Genomic DNA, 19,604 nt, shown 5'->3' with positions numbered 1-19,604 from the left:
AAAATTTTGGTTTGAAGCAAAGGAGGTCAATCTTTGCAGCTGGAATTTCTTTCGAAAATTCTGCCCCCAGTTTTCTGTAGCAACATAGGCATCTCTATCATGAATGGACCCACCAAAAAAAATTCTTGAGAATTAATTACGCACAAAGATGCAGGAAGTCAGCAGCCATTTTATGCTCATTTTTGGCTATTCATGCAAATTTAAACAATTCACCCCCCGAACCCAGTCTCACCTGGCTACATGAAATTTGGTAAACATATCTGTCATTGTTGGACCCACAAAAACAGTCTAAAGAACTTATGCCCAAAATACATAGGTGCTCTGCCATTATTCTTTGAACCGGGCATTTTGACCCTTTGAAAGAAGGACTCTCCTTTGAGATTGTGTCAAATGTTTTGAAGATTCAGCCCCCAAAGCCGGTTTGACTTAGCCACATGAAATTTGCTTGACATGTCTTTCATGAGTACACCCACAAAAAAGTCTCAATAAGTCATGCCCTGAAACAGACAGCTTATCTGCCATTTTGGTTTGAAGCAACCATTTTAGAGGTCATTTAAAAACTTCAAAATTTTCACTGAGATTTTGTCCCAAAAATAATTTGCCCCTGAAACTAGTTTAACTTAACATTTTGGTGGATAACACAAATTTGGTGGGTATGTTTATCATAAGTAGATGCACAAAAAAGTCTCAAGAGGCGATGAGCAAAAATACACAGTATGTCTGCCATTTTAATTTGAAGGAGACATTTTGGCCCTTTTCAAGGGGGTCCTTCAGAGGAGTACTCATCTAGATTTTTGCGAGATTCTTTGAAAATTCATTCCTTGAAGTTGAGTTCGTTTAGAACCATGACAATTAGTAGACATGTCTATCAAGAAGACATATCCAAAAAGAAACAGGAAATCAGCCAATTTAGGTCTGTTTCCAGTGAAAAAAGTGGTCTGACAATGCTTGTGAATCTTTATTTGTGACGTGTATATGTGTGTGTACATAAAGCGTTGTGGCCCGAGGGGGGCGCTCACATGAGAACAAAGCTGACAAACATTGAAACAGTCAGCGTCAAGTGTGTGACTAAATCACAAAAGGGGCTCTGAAGTTGGCAAGTTTGAAATGTTCCCACTTCACGCTTTCCTTGGCCGCCGTCATCCGTCTTTCCCGGCAGGTGTCGTACGTGAAGGCCATCGACATCTGGATGGCCGTGTGTCTGCTCTTCGTCTTCTCGGCGCTGCTGGAGTATGCCGCCGTCAACTTCATCGCTCGCCAGCACAAAGAACTCCTTCGCTTCCGCCGGCGGCGACGGCACATGAAGGTCATTTCCTCCTTTTGCTACAAATGTTGACTTTGTGCTCACAAACACCCTAAATTGGGTTTCAGAAGACAACTTGAAAGTAAAAAAAAAAAAAAAAATCGGCCAAATGGTGTCATCTAACAGGGAACCAACAAAAAACATTGACCCAAATGCTTTGAATTTAGTTTCAGAAGACAAACTGACAAAAAGTCTGATTTGTCGACCTGAAAGGTCTAAAATGTCAAGTTTGCAGATGTTCATACCATGTGCATATTGCCACAAATGCACAGTAAAAACAAAACGCTAAAACTGAGCAATGATATTAGTTCAGTGGTCCTCCTCTGCTTGAACACAGAATATAGAAGAGTTTTTTTGAAGCGCAATACATAATGAAAGGTATATAGTGAAGGCTATGTACAAAAGAACAACATATGTCAAATTAACTTTTGGAAAGTAAATGTATTCAAAAGGACGTTTTTGTCTTGCTGAAATTTTGTAAACGTGAAGTCATTTTGTTGAGTCAGGCGCTAACAGCTCATGCTGTGATGTCATCCCGACTTTCAAAAACGTTTGCTTTGTGCTATTAAACGCTTTGGATTATGTTTCAGAAGACGTTGACAAAAAGTCTATTTTTGTTGGCCCTCCCCAAATCCGACCCACTTTGTTATGTAACAGGAATCAAACACAAATGCTTTGAATTGAAATTTCAGAAAAAAAACATTTGTTTTTGGCTGCCTGGAATTTTTAAAATTTGACAAATATTGTGGTAGATGTCAAACCAAAAAAATGTCTGCTTTCTTCACACAAAAATGCTTTCAATTGACTTCAGAGGACAAAATTAACAAAAAAAAAAAGTTTAGTCCAGCTGGAAGGCCTCAAATGTGATCGTATTGTCATTTTGTCGTGCTCTGCGGTGATTAGCATTTCAAAGCAAAGAGGATTGGGCGCCGATCGATAAGGAGACGATGCAAACTTGTCAGCTCCAATTAAGGGGCGGAGCCATTAGCGTGGCAGCGGCTGCGACTCGTTAGCCGGCATCACCATCGATCTGCCCGCCGGCGCTGGAGAACCTCGGCGGGGCCGAGCACAAAGCCCTGAGGGACTCCGCTCGCCAATGCACGGCTCGATGGCACGCTTGATTGACGAGCGCGCTGGAAAGCAGGCCAGCTCTTTGATTGGTCGCGAGGATTATGCTTAACTTCCAGGAGAGAAAGAAAAAGAGGGCGAGTCAGAGCCCAACATACATACTTCCACTTCCCGTAACTGTCTCTCGCTTTTTAATCAACTTCCGGTTTATTCCACATTGACTTGTTCTTGATTCTACTTTTTTTTTCATCTACTTCCTGTTCTCCTCCACTTCCTCTTGTTCTCTATTTATTCCACTTCCTGTGATTCACTCTTGCTTTCCATCCACTTGCTGTCCTCTCCGTTTATTCCACTTCCTGTGACTGTTCCCAGGAAGTTGCTTTGGATGCTATCAAGGCTCCTCCTACTACTTTTCTTCCTCCGCATCCTCTTCCTCCCCTTCCTCCTCATCGTGTCTGCAGTCTTTTGTCTCCCATTGATCCTGGCAGCAAGAACGGCCAACATCTGTCATAGTTTAGCTCAAGGGTGCGCGGAGGTCGTCAGGCGCGTATGTGCGTGCGTGCGCGAGCGTGTGTGTGATAGCAAAAGTGTAATACATGGTGTTGCCTGAAGTCAAGGACAGAATTGGGACACGAAGGCTAAAAATGGAGCGTGTTACCTGATGTGCATACACACACACACACACACAAACAGGGTGAGCGTGTGTACTTGTACATGTTTGTCTGTTGTGGTTTAAATGGAGGGGGGGGGGTAAAGGGAGGGAACAAGCATTGATTTACGAGATGGTTTTATTGGATCGACTGATTATGGCCAAAAAGTTGGAGCTTGCTTTGGTCTGATGACAGCTAGCTTACACTTTTCAGTTCGAATAACAAAAGGCCAAGGAATATGAACAGTTCCAAAAAGCAGTCAGTATTAGAATGAAACCTTGGAGAAAAAAAGCAGACTAGAACAGCTGAACTTCGTGGTTCATGAGAGGCGCTTGAAATGACGGCGGGCGTGTGTTTTCAGTTTGGATCTGATTGCTTCATTCTGACCACACCCACATCGCCTATTCCAAGAGGGTGTGTATACTTGCGCAACCACATTATCTCTGTTGTTTGTTTTTACTTGCTGTTTCTAAAAGAATTTCTGGTTTTTTTTTTTTCTCGAGTTGTACAGGTTACAGGTCACAATGTTGGAAAGAGTTTTGAAAAGATTTATCTTGGTCTCATTTTTTTTTATACCACAAAAACATGCCAGATGGGGACTCTGTATCAGTCCTGTGGTGGTTGAAGAAGGAAAGGTGAAGCTCTCGATTTACCCAATGATCTACATTAATACCCTCACCTTTGGTCTTAAGGTGAGGGTAGCGCAGGGTATTACTGAAATCCCGGATACAAGCGGCCGAAATGAGTTTCCTCCGGCGAGCATCCAAGCTCTCCCTTAGCGATAGGGTGAGAAGCTCGATCATCCAGGAGGAAGCACATCATATGCAAAAAGCAGAGACATGATACTGAGGTCACCAAACCGGAGACCCTCAACGCAGACAACTCAGCTCCTCGGATCATTGGCACCCACAAACGCCCTCCACCACCCGACGGGCGGAGTACATGCACGCGCGCGCGTGTGTGTGCGGTTAAAGAGCGTGTGTCGTATGGTTGCAGGAGGACGACGGCGGCGGCGACGGTCGCTTCAGCTTCCCGGGTTCGGGATACGGCGTGGGCCCGGCGTGCCTGCAGAAGGACGGCATGGCGGCCATCAAGGGCAACAACAACAACGCGCCGGCAGGAGGGGCGGGGCACGCGGTAGGGGCGGCGCCCGAAAAGAGCATCGAGGAAATGAAGAAACTTTTCATCAGCCGCGCCAAACGCATCGACACGGTGTCGCGCGTGGCCTTCCCCCTCGTCTTCCTCATCTTCAACATCTTCTACTGGATCATCTACAAGATCATTCGCAGCGAAGACATACACAAACAATAAACGCAAGCAACGCAAAGCACCGCGCTCGCCCGCCGCCTTCCTCCACTTCTCTTTGTCTCCCTCATCTTCTCTTCCTCCTTGCTCTTCATCATCCTCTTCTTTCTCCACCCCTTGCTTGTCTCCATCTTCCACTTCTCTTCCTGCTCTTTTTCATCTTTGTTCCTCGTCTTTCTTCATCTTCTCCTTTTTAACATGGTACACAACAAAGACGTACACAATCGACTCCTCCTCTTCATCCTCCATTTTCTTCTGCTCTTCCTCCAGACAGGAAGTGAATGGCTGCATGATAAGAGAACTTTAAAAGAAAAAAAAATCCATTGAGCAGAAGAAGCCACACCCACTGGGTCGTGTCGGCGGAGTCAGGTTGTGTGGAGTGGTGGTGCTGCCCTATAAGTATCACAAACTCAAGCTCCTCTCCCTGATGGGACGCTACCAGAATATTTATGAACTTTTTGCTTTGATGCTAATGCTAGCACGCTAATCCTTTCACATGACTCCCCTAGCAGCAACGACACACAAAAAGTACATACACACACGGACAGGGGTCTGTGCTTATTCATTGTTAATGAATTAACTATTTTTTTAAACAACGTTATTGGTTTATGATTGATTCAAACTTTATTTTTTGTTTTTTAACGTTTGATTCCTTCTATTTTATTATTGTATTTTTTTATGATTATTTTTTTGTAATTTCTTTTTATCAGCTTGTTATAAAGATTCACTATTTCTATTTTGTAATTTTATTTATTTTATTTTTTTTTTACCCTTTAATTTATATAAGGAAAATGATTATTGTTGTTTTTTTATTTATTTGTGTATGTATAAAATGATTATTCTCATTTCATTTTATTACTATTTTTATTTTTCTAATATAAGGGTTTTTTTTGCGGGGGGGGGGGCAATGTGCCAAACGGAATGGTGTGATTCGTGCTTCCTGAACTTGATCCTCACTCGGCTTCTCTATGCAAAGCGCTCCGTATGCAAATGATGTCGCCATCGCCCGCCAATCATCCACCAATTATCCATGATGTGACACCAAGCGAGAACTGGAATCATTTCATTTGGACAAACGAGACTTTCTACAACAGAACTCGGCGACAAAATGGAAAAGTTGTCACATTTTTCTTTTCTAGCAAATGTTGTATATCTATCAGACTCCAGACCAGCAGGGGGCAGCAGCAGGCTGTGCAAAAATGTTGTCAACTTGAATATTTTACAATGTTTTGTGTTAGATTTTCCTGGAAGGAATGAAAAGAGTCAGACGTTTGAAACTGGCAAGGCAAATGCTAATGATAATTGGCTAACAAAGAGCTAGCGTTTCAATGAGCTTCTGTGCTAGCCTCATTAGCAGCCGCTATTTTCAACATGCAAGTCATTCTCTGCTTTTTCTGTGTTCATGATTTGGAGAAGGCGCTCACACTGAATAAGGCTAGCTAGCTAGCGGGTGTTCTTCCATTCTACTTCCATTCAAACTTTTCTTGGATAACCTCCTACTGAAGTTAATGTCAGGTAGCATGGGCAAATTCCTTATTTACATTCGATTTGTGGGAAAAACAATGAAAAACGTCTTAAAAGTATTCAAATAAATCTGGGACAGAAGCCATTGCTAGTTGGCTAACAGCTAGCTTAGCTTCAACAGCAGCTGATAATTGTAATGTGCAAACCATTCCTTTATTTTTGCGCATAACATTTATAGGATCGCATAGCAGTGAACGGCACGCGGGGCGTTAACAAATGTTTAGATGTTCCTTTTATGACGCACAATACCGCCCTCTAGTGCTACTCAACATTTTCCTACGAAGCAAACTTTTATGCTTGTTTGCAAAATGAAAATGACGCCATTTTTTGGAGGGGGGTCAGCTTCAAAATTCCTGCTGCTTGTTTCCATACTCACGGCACATTAGTGCCACCTGGCTGTCATTTTTGAAGATGTTGAAATTAAGTTTTTGTTATGACAGTTTGTGCCATAGCCGCCGCTGCTATCTAGCTCGCTGGCAAACTAGCTAGTTGGCAGGACAACAAACACAAAACGAGGACATATTAACAAGGGTGGGTAAACTTTTTGGTTCATGTTTTTTTGTTCGAAATAATACGTCAAATAATATATCAACCACTTATTTAATAACATGTGATACTGTTCTGTATTTATGTAAAATGATTTCTTTTGTATATTTTTTAAAGTTTATTTACAAATCATTTGACAAATTAATGAGATGACTAAAACATTTATTTTGATATTTTATTTAGATGCTTGTTTTCAATATGTATTTCATTATATTTTATCATTTCTATATTTTATTTATTTTATTCATAAATGATCATTTCTATTTTTTGTTGGAAATAATATATACAATAAAAAAATAACCGATCTAATAAAATATGCATGTGTTTTGGGGGGTATTTATGTAAAATGATTTATTTTGTATTTGTTAATGTTATGTTATTTACAATATATCCATCTAATTTTTTAATTAGATGAGTTTTGTTTTATTCAAAATAAATTATATGAGTGAATTAAAAAAACAGAAGGAATACCTTTTAGTCCGCCCATTTGACAAAAAAGAATATTTTAGGGGCTTGCTGGTGTAAATGCTGGGAGGGTCGTGTTTGTTTTGCTCACCCTGACCTCTGACCCCCAAATGTTTTTGTGCTTCCAAAGGAGTGCTGGTGTGAGGTTATGTGACTTTCTCACATCACAGTTATGAGGAGTTCTGAATTAATATACCGGGAGGGGGTGGGGCTTCTATTTTTTTTTCTTCTTTTCTGGCGGTGGGGTCTTTTCAAGTAGCATGTTTGATTTGTTGCATTTGACGGACGGCTGAGACGATTGATTCTGGATTCTTGCTGATTCTTTTTGCACACGTTGGAATGGCCTTACTCTACTCTTTTCCTTTCTTTGGCTTTTCGAGCTTTTCCAGCTTCTGCGGTGGCACGTTTTCGTGCGGCCCTTTTGCTTTTGCCAGCTGGCGCCTGCGTGTTCCGTCCGAGCAGAATGGGGGGGAGTTTAAAAAAAAAAAAAGTGGCGCAAATGTTTGATTTTCCAAAATCTGACCAAGAATATTTTGCATGAAAATGAAGATGAGATTGGCGGATGTTTTGCTTTTTTGCTTGCACACAACAACAAAAAAACTGTGAAGCAATTTGAAGAAAAAAAAAAGAATGTAGCGTTTCTGCTGTATCTGTATATATATATATATATTCTATTTATTGAAATATGTCCTAATTATTCTATTAACGACCTTTTATCAACATCATTTTGAACAATGTCGGCGACCGCTCGCTCGAAAACCTGTCATGTTCAAAAAAAAAAAAAAAGATTAAAAACTGCAAATAAAACTTGATGCTGTGATGTCTGATTTCTTGATTGACATTCATCTCCTGGTGATACGTGCGGATGCACGCTGGTAATATTTGATAAGATGTGGTGACACTCAGTCATTAATATGTGCTTATATGTGGTGACGGTATGCATGTTACGTGATGGTATACAGTGTGATATGTCATAATTAGGGAACAATATCATTTGTCAAAACCAATCATAGCTCCGCTTCAGAAAACAGGTGAGCCGTGATTGGTCGTTGTGAGCAGTTGTGATGTCATTTTCAGTCGACAGAAGTGACAAAATGGCCACCCCCTGAGATGGCTTAAAACAGGTGGATTTTGCCGCTTGACTCATATTTTATATTAATCATATTGCCTTGTTTCAACTAGCGAGCCTGCATAGAGCATATTCTTGAAAAACATATTGGGGTTGACTTCTTTTTTAAAGTGGCTGTAAAACAAAATCCAGTGTAAGAAGTGAAAAACTGCAATGTTCTGTTTAACTTCTTTCAACCTTGAACTGAGGTCAACTCACTTTAACAAGAGCGAAACCCCTTCAGTAAACACCCTTTGGTGTTGAGAGCCTTTCAAATTGCAACGCCAAAAACTGAAGCGGTACAACCGAAAAATAAAGGAAAACAGCTTGTTGCCACTAAGACCACGTTGACAGTAGAGGGCAGTATTTCACTTTCTCCAGAGTTGTCTGCAGGCGTCACACGCACGCCACGGCATTTCGTGTAACAATTTCCATAGTAAGGTATTTACAATCCCGTTACATTGATAGTCGTAAGGGTGCATGTCGATTAATGATGAGACGTGATTGATGTGTGGAATAGCAAATCATGGACAAGATGCACTCCAGACCCGCGGGGGGCGATCACTCCCAAAAGAGTTGGCAGAGTGGCGCGCCCACCGGGAAAGCAAGACATGAAACTTGAAATGTTTGGATGGTGCTCCTTCGGGGGAAAAAAACGCTTGGACTGCAACTCCTGATGAATCGCAAGACGCAACTGGTAGGGGAAAAACAACAACAATTTTTAATGTGGATGGTAGCATTTCTATGGCCGTTGGAAAGTGAAATGCAAATCAAGTTGGATTATTTGGTTGTGCTCATTGAAATTGGTATATGTAAAGTCACGTTTAATGTGGAAAAATGGCATGTTTTAACGTGATAAGATAACCGTGACACTATTACGTAATAAGATTCATGTTAAAACATTAGGAGGAGATTGTGACCAAAAAAAGGAAACAATTCTTTCGTCTCTGACTGGCAGAGTGTCTTTTATTTTTTGTAAAAAAACAACAACAAAAAAAATGAATGAAATGAAGATTTCAAAAGAAGACACAAATTCCTAAATTGGGCTCCGCCAGTTACCTGAACTCAAAGGAATTGCTTCGTTTTGTTTGGCCCAATGAGGAAGTCAAACTTCTCACATTTGAATGCAAAATTCAAATCACGTATATTAGATGATATTTGATTTTCTGATGACTGCAATACGCTTGCATGCTTATTGAAACTTTGTTTGTACGTAATAGTTGAGTATGATGTCACTTAATGCATAATTAGGTATGCAATGACAATGATTTTAATAATTGATTATTTTTTAATCAATTAATGAATCGGGTTTTTTAATGCAAATTGTTTTCAATTTCCATACTTTTATAACAAACCAGGACATGATTTCAAATTTGAGTATATGATTCAGTTTAATGGAATTGGTCTCTAACATCTCATGAAAATTGGCAAAAGTGTTGACCATAGTTTTCCACAGTAAAAGCAGATGTTTACAAATGTCTAATTTGGGGGTAGAAAAAACAAAGATCTGCCTGCTTTCATGGAGGACAGAAATCTGAAATTCCGAAGATTCTGACAATTTTAGGATTAACAAGATCCCTCAAAGATTGATTATTCAAATAGTTATCACTGAATTTGATAATCACTTTGTTGTCAGTCATTGCACCTCCAATCATTATTAATATAGATTGTATGATTGTTTTGGGATCAAGCAACGTTAACATTTATTCTTTTCTTTGAGTTTATTGGAATCGATTTGTTTTCTTTGTTATTCTGAATGTTATCAAGCTGTCTTCCATTTCCGTTTGTCCATTGAAACCATTTGTCCCAAAATATCATGTGCTTGTGATGTGTGCTCGTATGTGATATGCTAATATACAGCGATGATGAGTCGTTTAGGTTGCCTTCCGTGATGACGTCACACTCGCGCGCTGATTACGAGAGTTACGTGTTTTACGACGCCATTCTGGCCTCCCTCCACATTTAAGACGTCACAACTAAAACCACCCCCTGCTGGCAGGTTACTGTATTGCTTGAGTTTGAATGGAGAAAAACATTTGGGATTTCGCACCCCATGCCGCTGGCGTCCGGCCATTAGTTGTCCATCAATTTGTTTATATTGAGGTCATGAAACATTTATTTTGTATCAGTCATGATTGCCTTCTGAGGAAAGCCGTGACTGCTGCCTTTACCAGGAGCAAATAAATTTGACTTTCTTTTTCTGTTCTTGAGTAATCAGAGATGTTTAAATTAGGGGACATACTCTGAACTATCGTGGTCCATTAAATACAAATTAATGGTCCAAAGGAGTCTCCTGACTTCTGAGGGAGTATTGATGACATCAAGAAGAGAGCATGAACACACAGGTTTTTAAAAGAAGAACCGACTTTAATTTAGTTGCGTGGTGGGCGGGCTCAGCGGGAAGCGCCAAGCTCGCTAAAAAGACGCCAGGTGCCTCTGGCACCGGCGTGGCGTTCCTTTAAGGAACAGAACAGGCGGGAGATTCAAGTCCACTTCCCACTTCCAGTCCGCTTGGAGGGGAAAAGAAAAGCGAAAAAAACGAGACAGGACACGTCCGGGAGTCAAGATGGAGGCGAGGGCGGGACAGTGACGCGACCAAAATCTGCAAACTAAACTAAAATCCAAAGACATGAAGGACGCTTCAAGGTCAATTTGGTCAAGTCCAATCGTCAAGACGTCGCCAGCGCCCGCCTCACGGGCGCTGCGCCGAGTAGCGGCCCTCGCTGGGCGGCGCGCCGCGGCCGGAACCGAAGCTGGGCTTCTGGGCGGCCCCCCCGCGGGCCACGCCGGGCGGGCCTCTGGGAGCGCCGCCTCCGATGCGCTCGCGCGGACCTCCGAGTCCTCCGGGCCCGCGAGGCCGCACGTCCCGCCGCTCGCCTTCCCGGGCCGAGCGCGTCTTCTTCTCCTCCACGTTGAGACGCACTTCGCCGCGCAGCTTGATGGGCTGAAGACGAGACGAGCAACATCAACGCTGAGAAAAGCTTATACTTTCCCCCCCCCCCCTCTCAAAAATCAGATTTTCCATAGTAATCGATATTTGTGAACGGACAAACGGGAAGGCCAAACTCACCCGACTGCCCAGGATTCTCTGGACCGGATCTGAATCGTCAAAGACTACAAAGCCGAAGTTAGGAAGTTTGCCTCCGCTGTTGATCCGCAATTCCAGAACTGTTCCGTACTCTGCAGGACGCCATACGCACACATAGCGTGACATCATTAGTCACATGTGATGTCATCATTCACACCAATTGTCCACACGAGGTCACATTTCAAAGTTGACCGCTTAAGATTAGGATGCATTTTATGTCCGCAACTTTTTGCGTGGTCACACGACTTACGCTCAAAGAACTCCTTGAGTTCGCTCTTGTCTACGGCGTGCGGCACGTTCCCCACAAACAGCTGATGGGCGTCGGGGTAACGCACCATCCGCCGGACTTCCACCTCACCCTGCTCGCTCTCGCGAACTGGAAGCAAACAACAACAACCACGTTGGCAGAGCGCAGTCTGCTTTTGATGACATCACTTCCTGCTTTGTGCTTACTAGGGCGTGGTCCTCTGTGCGCGGGGGGAGGGGCGCCCGGTCGCTGCTCTCGCAGTCGGGGGTCCCGCTGTGGAGGTCTCTGTGACGCCGATTGAGACTCTGACTTGACGTCGACGCGCGCCTGTGGACAAGAATCGCACACATGTATACCAACAAGTCTTAACAGTGATCGTTCCTATTTTTGAAAAGTCGTGCAAGGCATTGAATATAAAAACAATTCTTTAAAGCGGAAGTCAACCCAAACATATTTTTTTCCAAGAATATGTTCCCAGCAGGCCCACTAGTTGAAACACGGCATTCTGATTAATTTTGCATTTGTGGAATATATATTAAGCAGCAAAATGCACTTGTTTTTAGCCATCTCTGGGGGCAGCCATTTTGTCTTCGGTCGACTGAAAATGACATCGCAACTGCTCACAACGACCAATCACGGCTGACCTGTTTTCTGAATCTGAGCCGTGATTGGTCATTGTGAGCAGTTGTGATGTCATTTTCAGTCAACAGAAGAGAAGACAAAATGGCCGCCCCCAGAGATGGCTAAAAACGAGTGCATTTTGCTGCTTAACTTATATTCTACAAACGCAATATTCAGCAATATCAGAATGCCGTGTTTCAACTAGTGGGCCTGCTGGGAACGTATTCTTGAAAAAAATATGTTTGGGTGGACTTCCGCTTTGAGTTACACTATTGTAAATAGTATTGAGTCACTTATTTTTTGTGTGAGAACTCGATTAACTGTTTAAAAAAAAAAATGAAAAAATTCTGCCCCAGGTGTGTTAGAGTGGACTCTTCCTGATAATCAGGTTGAAAGGGGTTGGGGCGGACAATCTTGTATTAAAATTACAATCCATATTTACTAGGTGTCAAAATTAATCAATTAGCCAACAACTAAATAGATTATCAAATTAGATAATAGCTTAATCGTCTGAGTCATTATTTAACGTAAACTGGTCCTCATAAGACATTTGCAAAGTGTGCTTTTACTTCGGTAAACAATGACCAACATTTTCCCGCATTATTTTCTGACTTGTTATGGACCAAAGCAGAAACCGTTATGACAGCACCGGTCTCGGGCGTGACTTACCGGTGCCGCAGGGGCGGCTTTGACGACGTGTGGCGGGATGCCTGACACGGGGACGGCCCCGCTGGGCGGAAGGTTCTTACTGGTCACCGACGCCCACGAGAACGACTGCAAACAGCAACGCGTGTGGCGTTAGCATCTTGTTAGCGTCTGCTTAGCGTGGAGAAAGCAGTAACTGACCCGGTTCTCCTCGGGCGCGGCGGGCGCCGTTTCAGCAGGTTCTGCGCCGGCGTCGGCGCTCTTGCCCTTGTCCGCCTGCTCGTTGGCCGAGTGCGTGTGCGCTTCACTTTGCGGCTCCGGCGCGGCGGCCGCCTTCAGCTCCACTGTGTCAACGACCTCGGCTTCCTTCTCCACTTCGGGTTCCGGCTCTGGACTCGCCGCCGTTGCCGCTTCCTCCTCGTCGGCAGGGTGTGAGGCTTCCGTACTAAACAAAAACAAAAGTTACCCCCCGAGCCACTATAAATAGCAATTTGGGGAGTTTGTAATGCTGTCGAAATGTGTAGTGACTCGCCACGATTATCAAATTAATGGAAAACTATTTTCATATTGGATTCATCGTTTCAAGCCATTGGAATCTCATTAAAAAGAGCATTCAATATGTATCTGGATATATGGGGTGCGACACGATTCAAGGCCGCAACGACTTTAAAATGTAACGATAGGATTTGTCAATCAAAACCGATTTTCCAATTCAAATCGTTTTGTGTTAGACCTCTAATTACAATAACCATTTGTTGCACCCCAGTAAATACAGGCTCTCTCCAGTATTCACCCCTCAAAGTATGCCGACATAGCGGTTGGCGAGACGTGAATGATTCCGAACATCATTCACTCATTCCCGACCGTGAGTCACTTCAAAAAGATTTTCAGTGGACATTTTTAGAGCTTTTTAGCTCCACTGCATAAAAATCCTTGAAAGTGGTTAGGAAACAAGTGAATGCTTCTCAACACAGCCAGTGTGTTGTGGTCACAGTTCCTCCGTGTGTGCTTACATGGATGCTGGTTGGTAGAAAGCAGGGACGGACTCTTCGGCGTCTGGAGAGGGAACGCGCTCCTCCAGCTCCTCCACCTCGTCATCAGACTCTGAACACGCACACACACACGCACACTTAGCACTTTTTTTCGCCCCATATTTTATATTGTTCTGTGAATATTAAATACCGAACCTTCAGGTGGTTCCGAGTCCGAATCGGCAAAGACCTCATCCTGGTAGCGAAAGACGTCGTTGTGGACGTAAAACTTGTTGGGCACCGTACCCTGGGTGGAGGATCACAACGTTTGCATCGTTTTGCGTGCCACACAAACCGTCAAATGAACACGTTGGAACGTTTAAGAGTGCGGAAACTGAAGTTGTTGTAGGCCTGCAACTAAGGATTATCGTGATCAGCCAATCTGTCAAATATTTTTGGCGATTCATTGCTGAATTTGAACTACATTCCAAAAAAAAAAAAAACCTTTCAAATTGACAGTGCAGAAAATGCACAAACTTGTTCGAGGTCCCGTGATTAAGTGTTGCGAAACAGCGGCGCGACGAACTGCTAGCGGCATCTGTTTAACTAGCATGTCGCCGGCAACGGTGGGGAAGGGGGGGGGGGGGGGGTGTTACCTCCGGGGCGAGCACGAAGGTCTGCATGAACTTCCTCATGGGCTGCATGTTGTTGGAGAGCTCCCCCATGACCTGCACCACCACGCCCTCGTTCAGGGTGGCGTGCGCATCCACGTGACGGATCTTGGTGTGGCAGTCGCGGAAGCTCAGCGCCATCACGCGCTTGTGGATGTCCTACAACACACACGTGCACAGTGTTGACAAGCCTTTCCGTGGTACAACAACTGTTGTGGAGCAAGCAGAGTGCTATCTTGACTTCCAGGTTGAATTTGTTCCGGGACCAAGCTTGCAACGCAATTTACATGGACGTTAGCCCCACCCCACCCCCCCATCGCGGGATGTGGTTATATTCCAAAACACGCCCACTCAGGGAAATTGGCGATATAGAAACATCCTATTTAAATACAGTACTCCTTTGGCATGTTTTTATAGTATTTAGAGTAGGGCTGCTCGATTAGGAAAAAAATATTAATCACGATTATTTTGGTAATTGAAATCACGATTATTCAGACGATCATTTATTTTTTGGTGCAAAACAAGAAAATGTTTAAAAGTAAAAAAAATATGATGACAACTAAATGTAAGTAAGTTCCTTTTGGACCAAACAAAATTTATAACATAAAAATTTCAAAAACGGTGCAAATGTATACATTAATGTATGATTTCCTTCTGTAAACATAAAGCATAGGATAATAATACATATTAATAGTCGCTTTTTACGATTATGCCAATTTTGTAATCGTGGAGTGCAGTAATTATAATTGAATTCCGATGAATTGCACAGCCCTGATCGTATCCATCTTTTCCTCAAACGACAAGTTGATATAGTAATTGTGTCAAGTGTAACAACTGTGTAAGTATTTGATGTGTAGCATTTGTCATGTGGGAAGTATTGTGACAACAGTGTCAGGATGGTTGTGTAGCATGGTGTTACACGACAATGCTACGTAGCAGATGTTGTAACAACTGTGTGGGGATTGTTCGCTAGCAAGTCTTATGCAGCAATTGTGGGGTGATTGTTGTGTGCTAAGTTTTGTGTGACAATTGTCAGGATCGTTGCGTGTTATGTAAAAATTGTTGTGTAGCGATTGTGGTGTAGGAAATGTGACTGATTTGTGGTCGAGCCGCTGTTGTTTTGGACGTGTTGCTTAGCAATTATGTTGCTTAGCAATTATATATTTGTGGAACATTAGTGGGTAGGAAGCATAATGTAGCCTTTGTTGTTGTGGACATGTTGTGAAGTAGGTGCAGGAATTATAGCATAGCGCCACCCACCGTCTGTCCGTAGACGGCCTCCAGAGGCTTGCCACTCGTGTCAAGCCCGCCGTGGACATACGACGAGTTCTTGCCATAGAACCTACACACACAAGACGTGAGAATTCTGGTGGCGGGCAGGCGGACTTGAGTGTGTGAGGCGGGCGTACCTGTGTAGGTAGTCTGGCGCCTGGTTGAGGAGCGTGTAGTACTGTCGGACAAACTCTCGCCCGACCAGCTGGGCACTTGGCTTCTCCATCACCATTTCTTCTTCTTCTGTACTTGCTGGACAACACAAAAGCACATCGCTTATGAGATTTCGTTACGTTTTTAAAATTAGGGTCAAAGATAGTTCCCTTTGTAATAATTAGGTAGTAGAGGATGGGTGAATGATTCTGAATGCAGTCGTCATTCCTCACTCCCCAATCACTACTTTTATCCATCCAGTGACCATCGGTAAACGTGCGTCATCCACCTTTATCGTCGACTAACCCTAATTGAGAGCACTTTGTTGGGGATAACTAATACCCCCTGCGCATTTCATTTCAACAGCATTACAAAATGGCCAACTCATTGGATAACGTGGTTAGAGAGTGCTTTCCAATTTATGTGATGATTCCAGAACTTTTCGGTGGGGCCTCGAGGCTCAGCGACGCCGGCTAGCACGTGCCAGGTCGGGTTCCGAGTCACTTTTGAAGCTTGATGAACTGGTCACCGAAAAGCGCCGAGAGCAGGAGAACTATTCGGATAAATGGGAGGTACAACAGGGGGGTATTTGTTCCAAAATAAGTCAAATCAATAAATAAAACCGACGAAAAAGGCCGGCAGCGGCCTGGAGCGAAAACGAAAGCGCGCAGCATGGCGGCGCAGAAGCAAAGGATGTTGGCTAATTCCCGGACAAAGACGTCTACGAGAAGCCTGATAATGGATCGTAAACGCGCTTATCGTGGGAAGTGTCTCGCCGCGGTAGCAAATGCAGTCATTGATTGAAAATGACGCCTTTTATGCTAAGTGTTGCTAACACATAGCTTTCTCTTTCCAGGACATAGACGGCGCCCTCACTCATCGACCCAATTAACTAAACCGATGCGGCGGAAGAAGCAAAAATGGCAACTTTGAGCAGTTACGCGCGCCGCAATCCGAGGTGTTACTCACCAGAGGTCGATTGTCTCAGGTTTCAGTTGCTTTCGTACAAAAAGGTGTTCTTTGAATGAGTGCAACACAAGCACTTTGACAACGTGCTCGCTCGCCGGTTTTCAGTCGCGCAGCGCTATCTCACGTCTCCCCCCCTCAGCCGCACTTTTTAACCAATCACATCCTGCGTTTGGCTGCTCTCCACCAATCACGGACAGCGCTCGCCGTCCCTCCTGCAGTTAACCAATCACAAAAACTGTGCCTCCGCTGAAGCCCACAGCACAGCCAATCGTAAAATGTTTATGGGGTTAGCATGTCAAGGCTGCGCTGCTGCTGGTTGGCCGCTTCGGGGCGAACTTTAAGCGTATCTCGACTCGACAGGATTGAAGAATCTATGTAACCTCATAAATCATATTTAGGTGAATTTCATTTTTTTTTTTTTCAGAAAATATATAAGCTACTATTGCTATTGGTCAACACGCTTGAGTGTTATTTTTACACACTACTGACCACTCTAGTGTCTTGAAAATGGCATGCTCTTCTTCACGATGCAATGCTAATAATTGAAGAAGCTCGCAATTTTGGGGGTTCCCTGAAAAGTGAATTTTGTAGGTACAAGGTTTTGGCCCGACGCCAGAAATGTAATTTTCTTGTCCCTCATCTCTACATAGTTCTTGTGTTTCCTTCACCTATTCATAGAAGTGATTAGCTTTCTGGCTACACTCCACATTCATTTAGCGCTTTAAAAATGTTATCACTCTTCGACACAAAACGCAAACATTGGAACTGAACTGCTAAGTCAAAGTACACAGCTAACTTTAAATAAATTGCTTTCAACCCTTTGAATGTTTATTAAAATACACACACAATAGCTCGAGCTAGCTCAGTGTACAAGGGAGTTGTATGATCAACAACGTTTCTATGTAAGCAGAGGCCAAACTATCTAAAATATGCAAATATCTCAAACCAACCAAATGTAGTGTGGAGGTTAAACCAGCTAACTCTATTTAAAAGTATCTCAAATGGCTATAAAACCCATTACCTTAGCTAGCTGTATTTATTTATGTATTTTTCAACTTTACTTTTTCACTGTATTATAACAAAAAAATCTAAAGGTATGTGAAAATATTGTATGTACATACAGTAGCTCAAGCTAGCTAAATATAGATGGCATTGAAAGTAGCTAAATGTATTTAAAATTGTAAAATAAAATAAAAATAGTAAGTAATGTAAAATCAATCTCCTTGGCCAGTTCACTGGTTAGCTACATGTGCAGTAAACACATGTACAGTATAAAGCCCACTCAATTTTCATTAGTAAATGAATAAATCAGAACACTGGCTCATCAGGCGGTCCAATCCGGCCCGTGCGGATAGAGAACACATTAACTCAGAATTGTCAGTAAAAGTAGCTGTTGTTGCTACTTTGTTCCCAGAAGGATGCACTCATGACCATTTTTTTATTTTTTTAATGGTAACTTAATTGATGTTGTGAAATTGACTCTTACTTTTGATTTGACACCTGATATTGATGCACTTATGGGGCTAAAAGATGCCAGGTTTCAGGACCAGTAAGCCTCCGTCATAAAAAATGTTGCTATGCTACCTTTTCACTGTGAAGAATAAGGTTGTAAAATAGAATATTTTATAGATCTCAATTTTTTATTTTATTTTTTTAATAAAAGGCGCATTCATTTTGTACATCCACTGTGAGCTGTGAATTGATGCAATCATTTTCTTTAAAAAAAAATCAGATCACTCAAATGATTTGTAACATAATATCAATAAATGTGAATATTTTCCAAATGTACTCATTATATTGCACCAAAACAACATTTGAACTTGTCGTTATTTATCACTTTCTATTAGGCTACAAATAAATTGGTCCGGCCCAACTGAGATCAATGGCCCGCGAACTAAAATGAGTTTGACATGTATGACATACTAGTACATAAAAGAGTTCAAATTGGCTAAGATGAAAGGGAGTTTAAACAAGCTAAATGTATTTAAAGTAGCAAAAACTAGCTAATTAATATACAGGTAAAATGGATCAAGCTTGTTAGCTGGATTTCATAGTAGCTGTATTAAATTTGAATAGATCTAAGTAGACTAAACAATTTAATTGCACAAAAAGTCTTGCAAATGCATATAGAGTTTATTAAAATATGTACCGGTAAGTATGAAAATAAAGTAACTTAAACCTGCATAATCTCAAATCAGTATGAAAGTCTCTTTTCTGATGGTTTATTATGTACATACTCTTTGGATTACTAAACAATGATGATAATGGATTGTTTGGACATTTTGTTTCACAGTTTAGATTTGTGGATTTAAGAGTCACTCAGTGATTTCGTTCTCCTTTTAAGGAGCTGAACTCTCTTGTCTGTGTTTCCTCTCTTCAGCCCAGTCGGGATGAGCTGGTGTGCATGGTGACTGGGTGCGGCCCTCCGTCATCTCCCAGGGGCCCGCCGGCCTGTGGGAAGCTCTTTGCTGCTATGCTAACATTAGCATTCCGGCTGCAGGTGATGGGTTGAGACATGCCTAACGTTGGAATATTTCAGGTACAAACACCTTGATCACTTTTATGTGTAATAATAGAAATGAATGATTCCCCTTCTAGAAATGTTTGTCAGTGTATTAACACCACCATGATGATTGTACGAGTCATATATGTAGTTTATCTTTTCATTCAACATTGTCATAATTTTTCATATTAGTCATCTAAAAGGTTGTGCTTCGTTGTTAAATGAAGACTAAAGTGTCCAAATTAATTAGCACACAATGCTAATAATGCTAACATGAGGTCTCGTATTGAAGCTAACGTCAGTGTGGGCCGTGGGGTATGGCTAATATCCCGACACAAAGTTTGTGTGTGGTTTGGTACATGGGATAATAGTATCCCTAAAATTATTATGTTCATCTAATAACTTTCTCTAAATTATTCAGTATGAAGAGTCCAAATTGATTAACACGAAATGCTACAAATACAGCTAATCTCAGTGTAGGATGTGTCTAATATC

At 42.3% G+C, this 19,604-nt stretch overlaps 2 protein-coding genes and 1 long non-coding RNA gene across 10 annotated transcripts in view; 2 read left to right on the top strand and 1 right to left on the bottom strand.

The window, feature by feature from the left end:
• Positions 1 to 5,062, top strand: part of glra1 (glycine receptor, alpha 1) — a 51,193-nt gene extending 46,131 nt beyond the window's left edge. For all 6 annotated transcript variants that reach the window (XM_086021142.1, XM_086021177.1, XM_086021157.1 and 3 more), the window contains 2 exons: positions 1,160 to 1,306; positions 4,018 to 5,062. In XM_086021142.1, the coding sequence (XP_085877268.1) occupies positions 1,160 to 1,306; positions 4,018 to 4,332 (462 nt within the window). In that variant the 3' untranslated portion in view covers positions 4,333 to 5,062. The remainder of the gene's footprint in view (positions 1 to 1,159; positions 1,307 to 4,017) is intronic.
• A 3,159-nt stretch (positions 5,063 to 8,221) lies between these two features.
• Positions 8,222 to 19,604, top strand: part of LOC147151289 (uncharacterized) — a 30,021-nt gene continuing 18,638 nt past the window's right edge. For all 3 annotated transcript variants that reach the window (XR_015082064.1, XR_015082063.1, XR_015082065.1), the window contains exons 1-3: positions 8,222 to 8,410; positions 8,490 to 8,666; positions 18,987 to 19,145. This is a non-coding gene — a long non-coding RNA (uncharacterized LOC147151289). The remainder of the gene's footprint in view (positions 8,411 to 8,489; positions 8,667 to 18,986; positions 19,146 to 19,604) is intronic.
• Positions 10,316 to 16,770, bottom strand: g3bp1 (GTPase activating protein (SH3 domain) binding protein 1). Its single transcript, XM_086014378.1, has 12 exons — positions 16,607 to 16,770; positions 15,622 to 15,736; positions 15,473 to 15,554; positions 14,198 to 14,371; positions 13,758 to 13,848; positions 13,584 to 13,674; positions 12,772 to 13,015; positions 12,595 to 12,699; positions 11,511 to 11,631; positions 11,308 to 11,433; positions 11,040 to 11,149; positions 10,316 to 10,913 (listed from the first exon to the last, which is right to left on the bottom strand). The coding sequence occupies exons 2-12, from the start codon at positions 15,714 to 15,716 to the stop codon at positions 10,662 to 10,664; spliced, it is 1,491 nt and encodes a 496-aa protein (XP_085870504.1). The 5' UTR covers positions 15,717 to 15,736; positions 16,607 to 16,770; the 3' UTR covers positions 10,316 to 10,661.

The sequence above is a fragment of the Filicampus tigris genome, chromosome 2 (assembly GCF_054856515.1).
Source record: "Filicampus tigris isolate MCC_2025a chromosome 2, RoL_Ftig_1.0, whole genome shotgun sequence".
Classification (NCBI taxonomy): domain Eukaryota; kingdom Metazoa; phylum Chordata; class Actinopteri; order Syngnathiformes; family Syngnathidae; genus Filicampus; species Filicampus tigris.
Note: the sequence above shows the minus strand (reverse complement) of the source record. Positions and strands in the feature narration are given on the sequence as shown.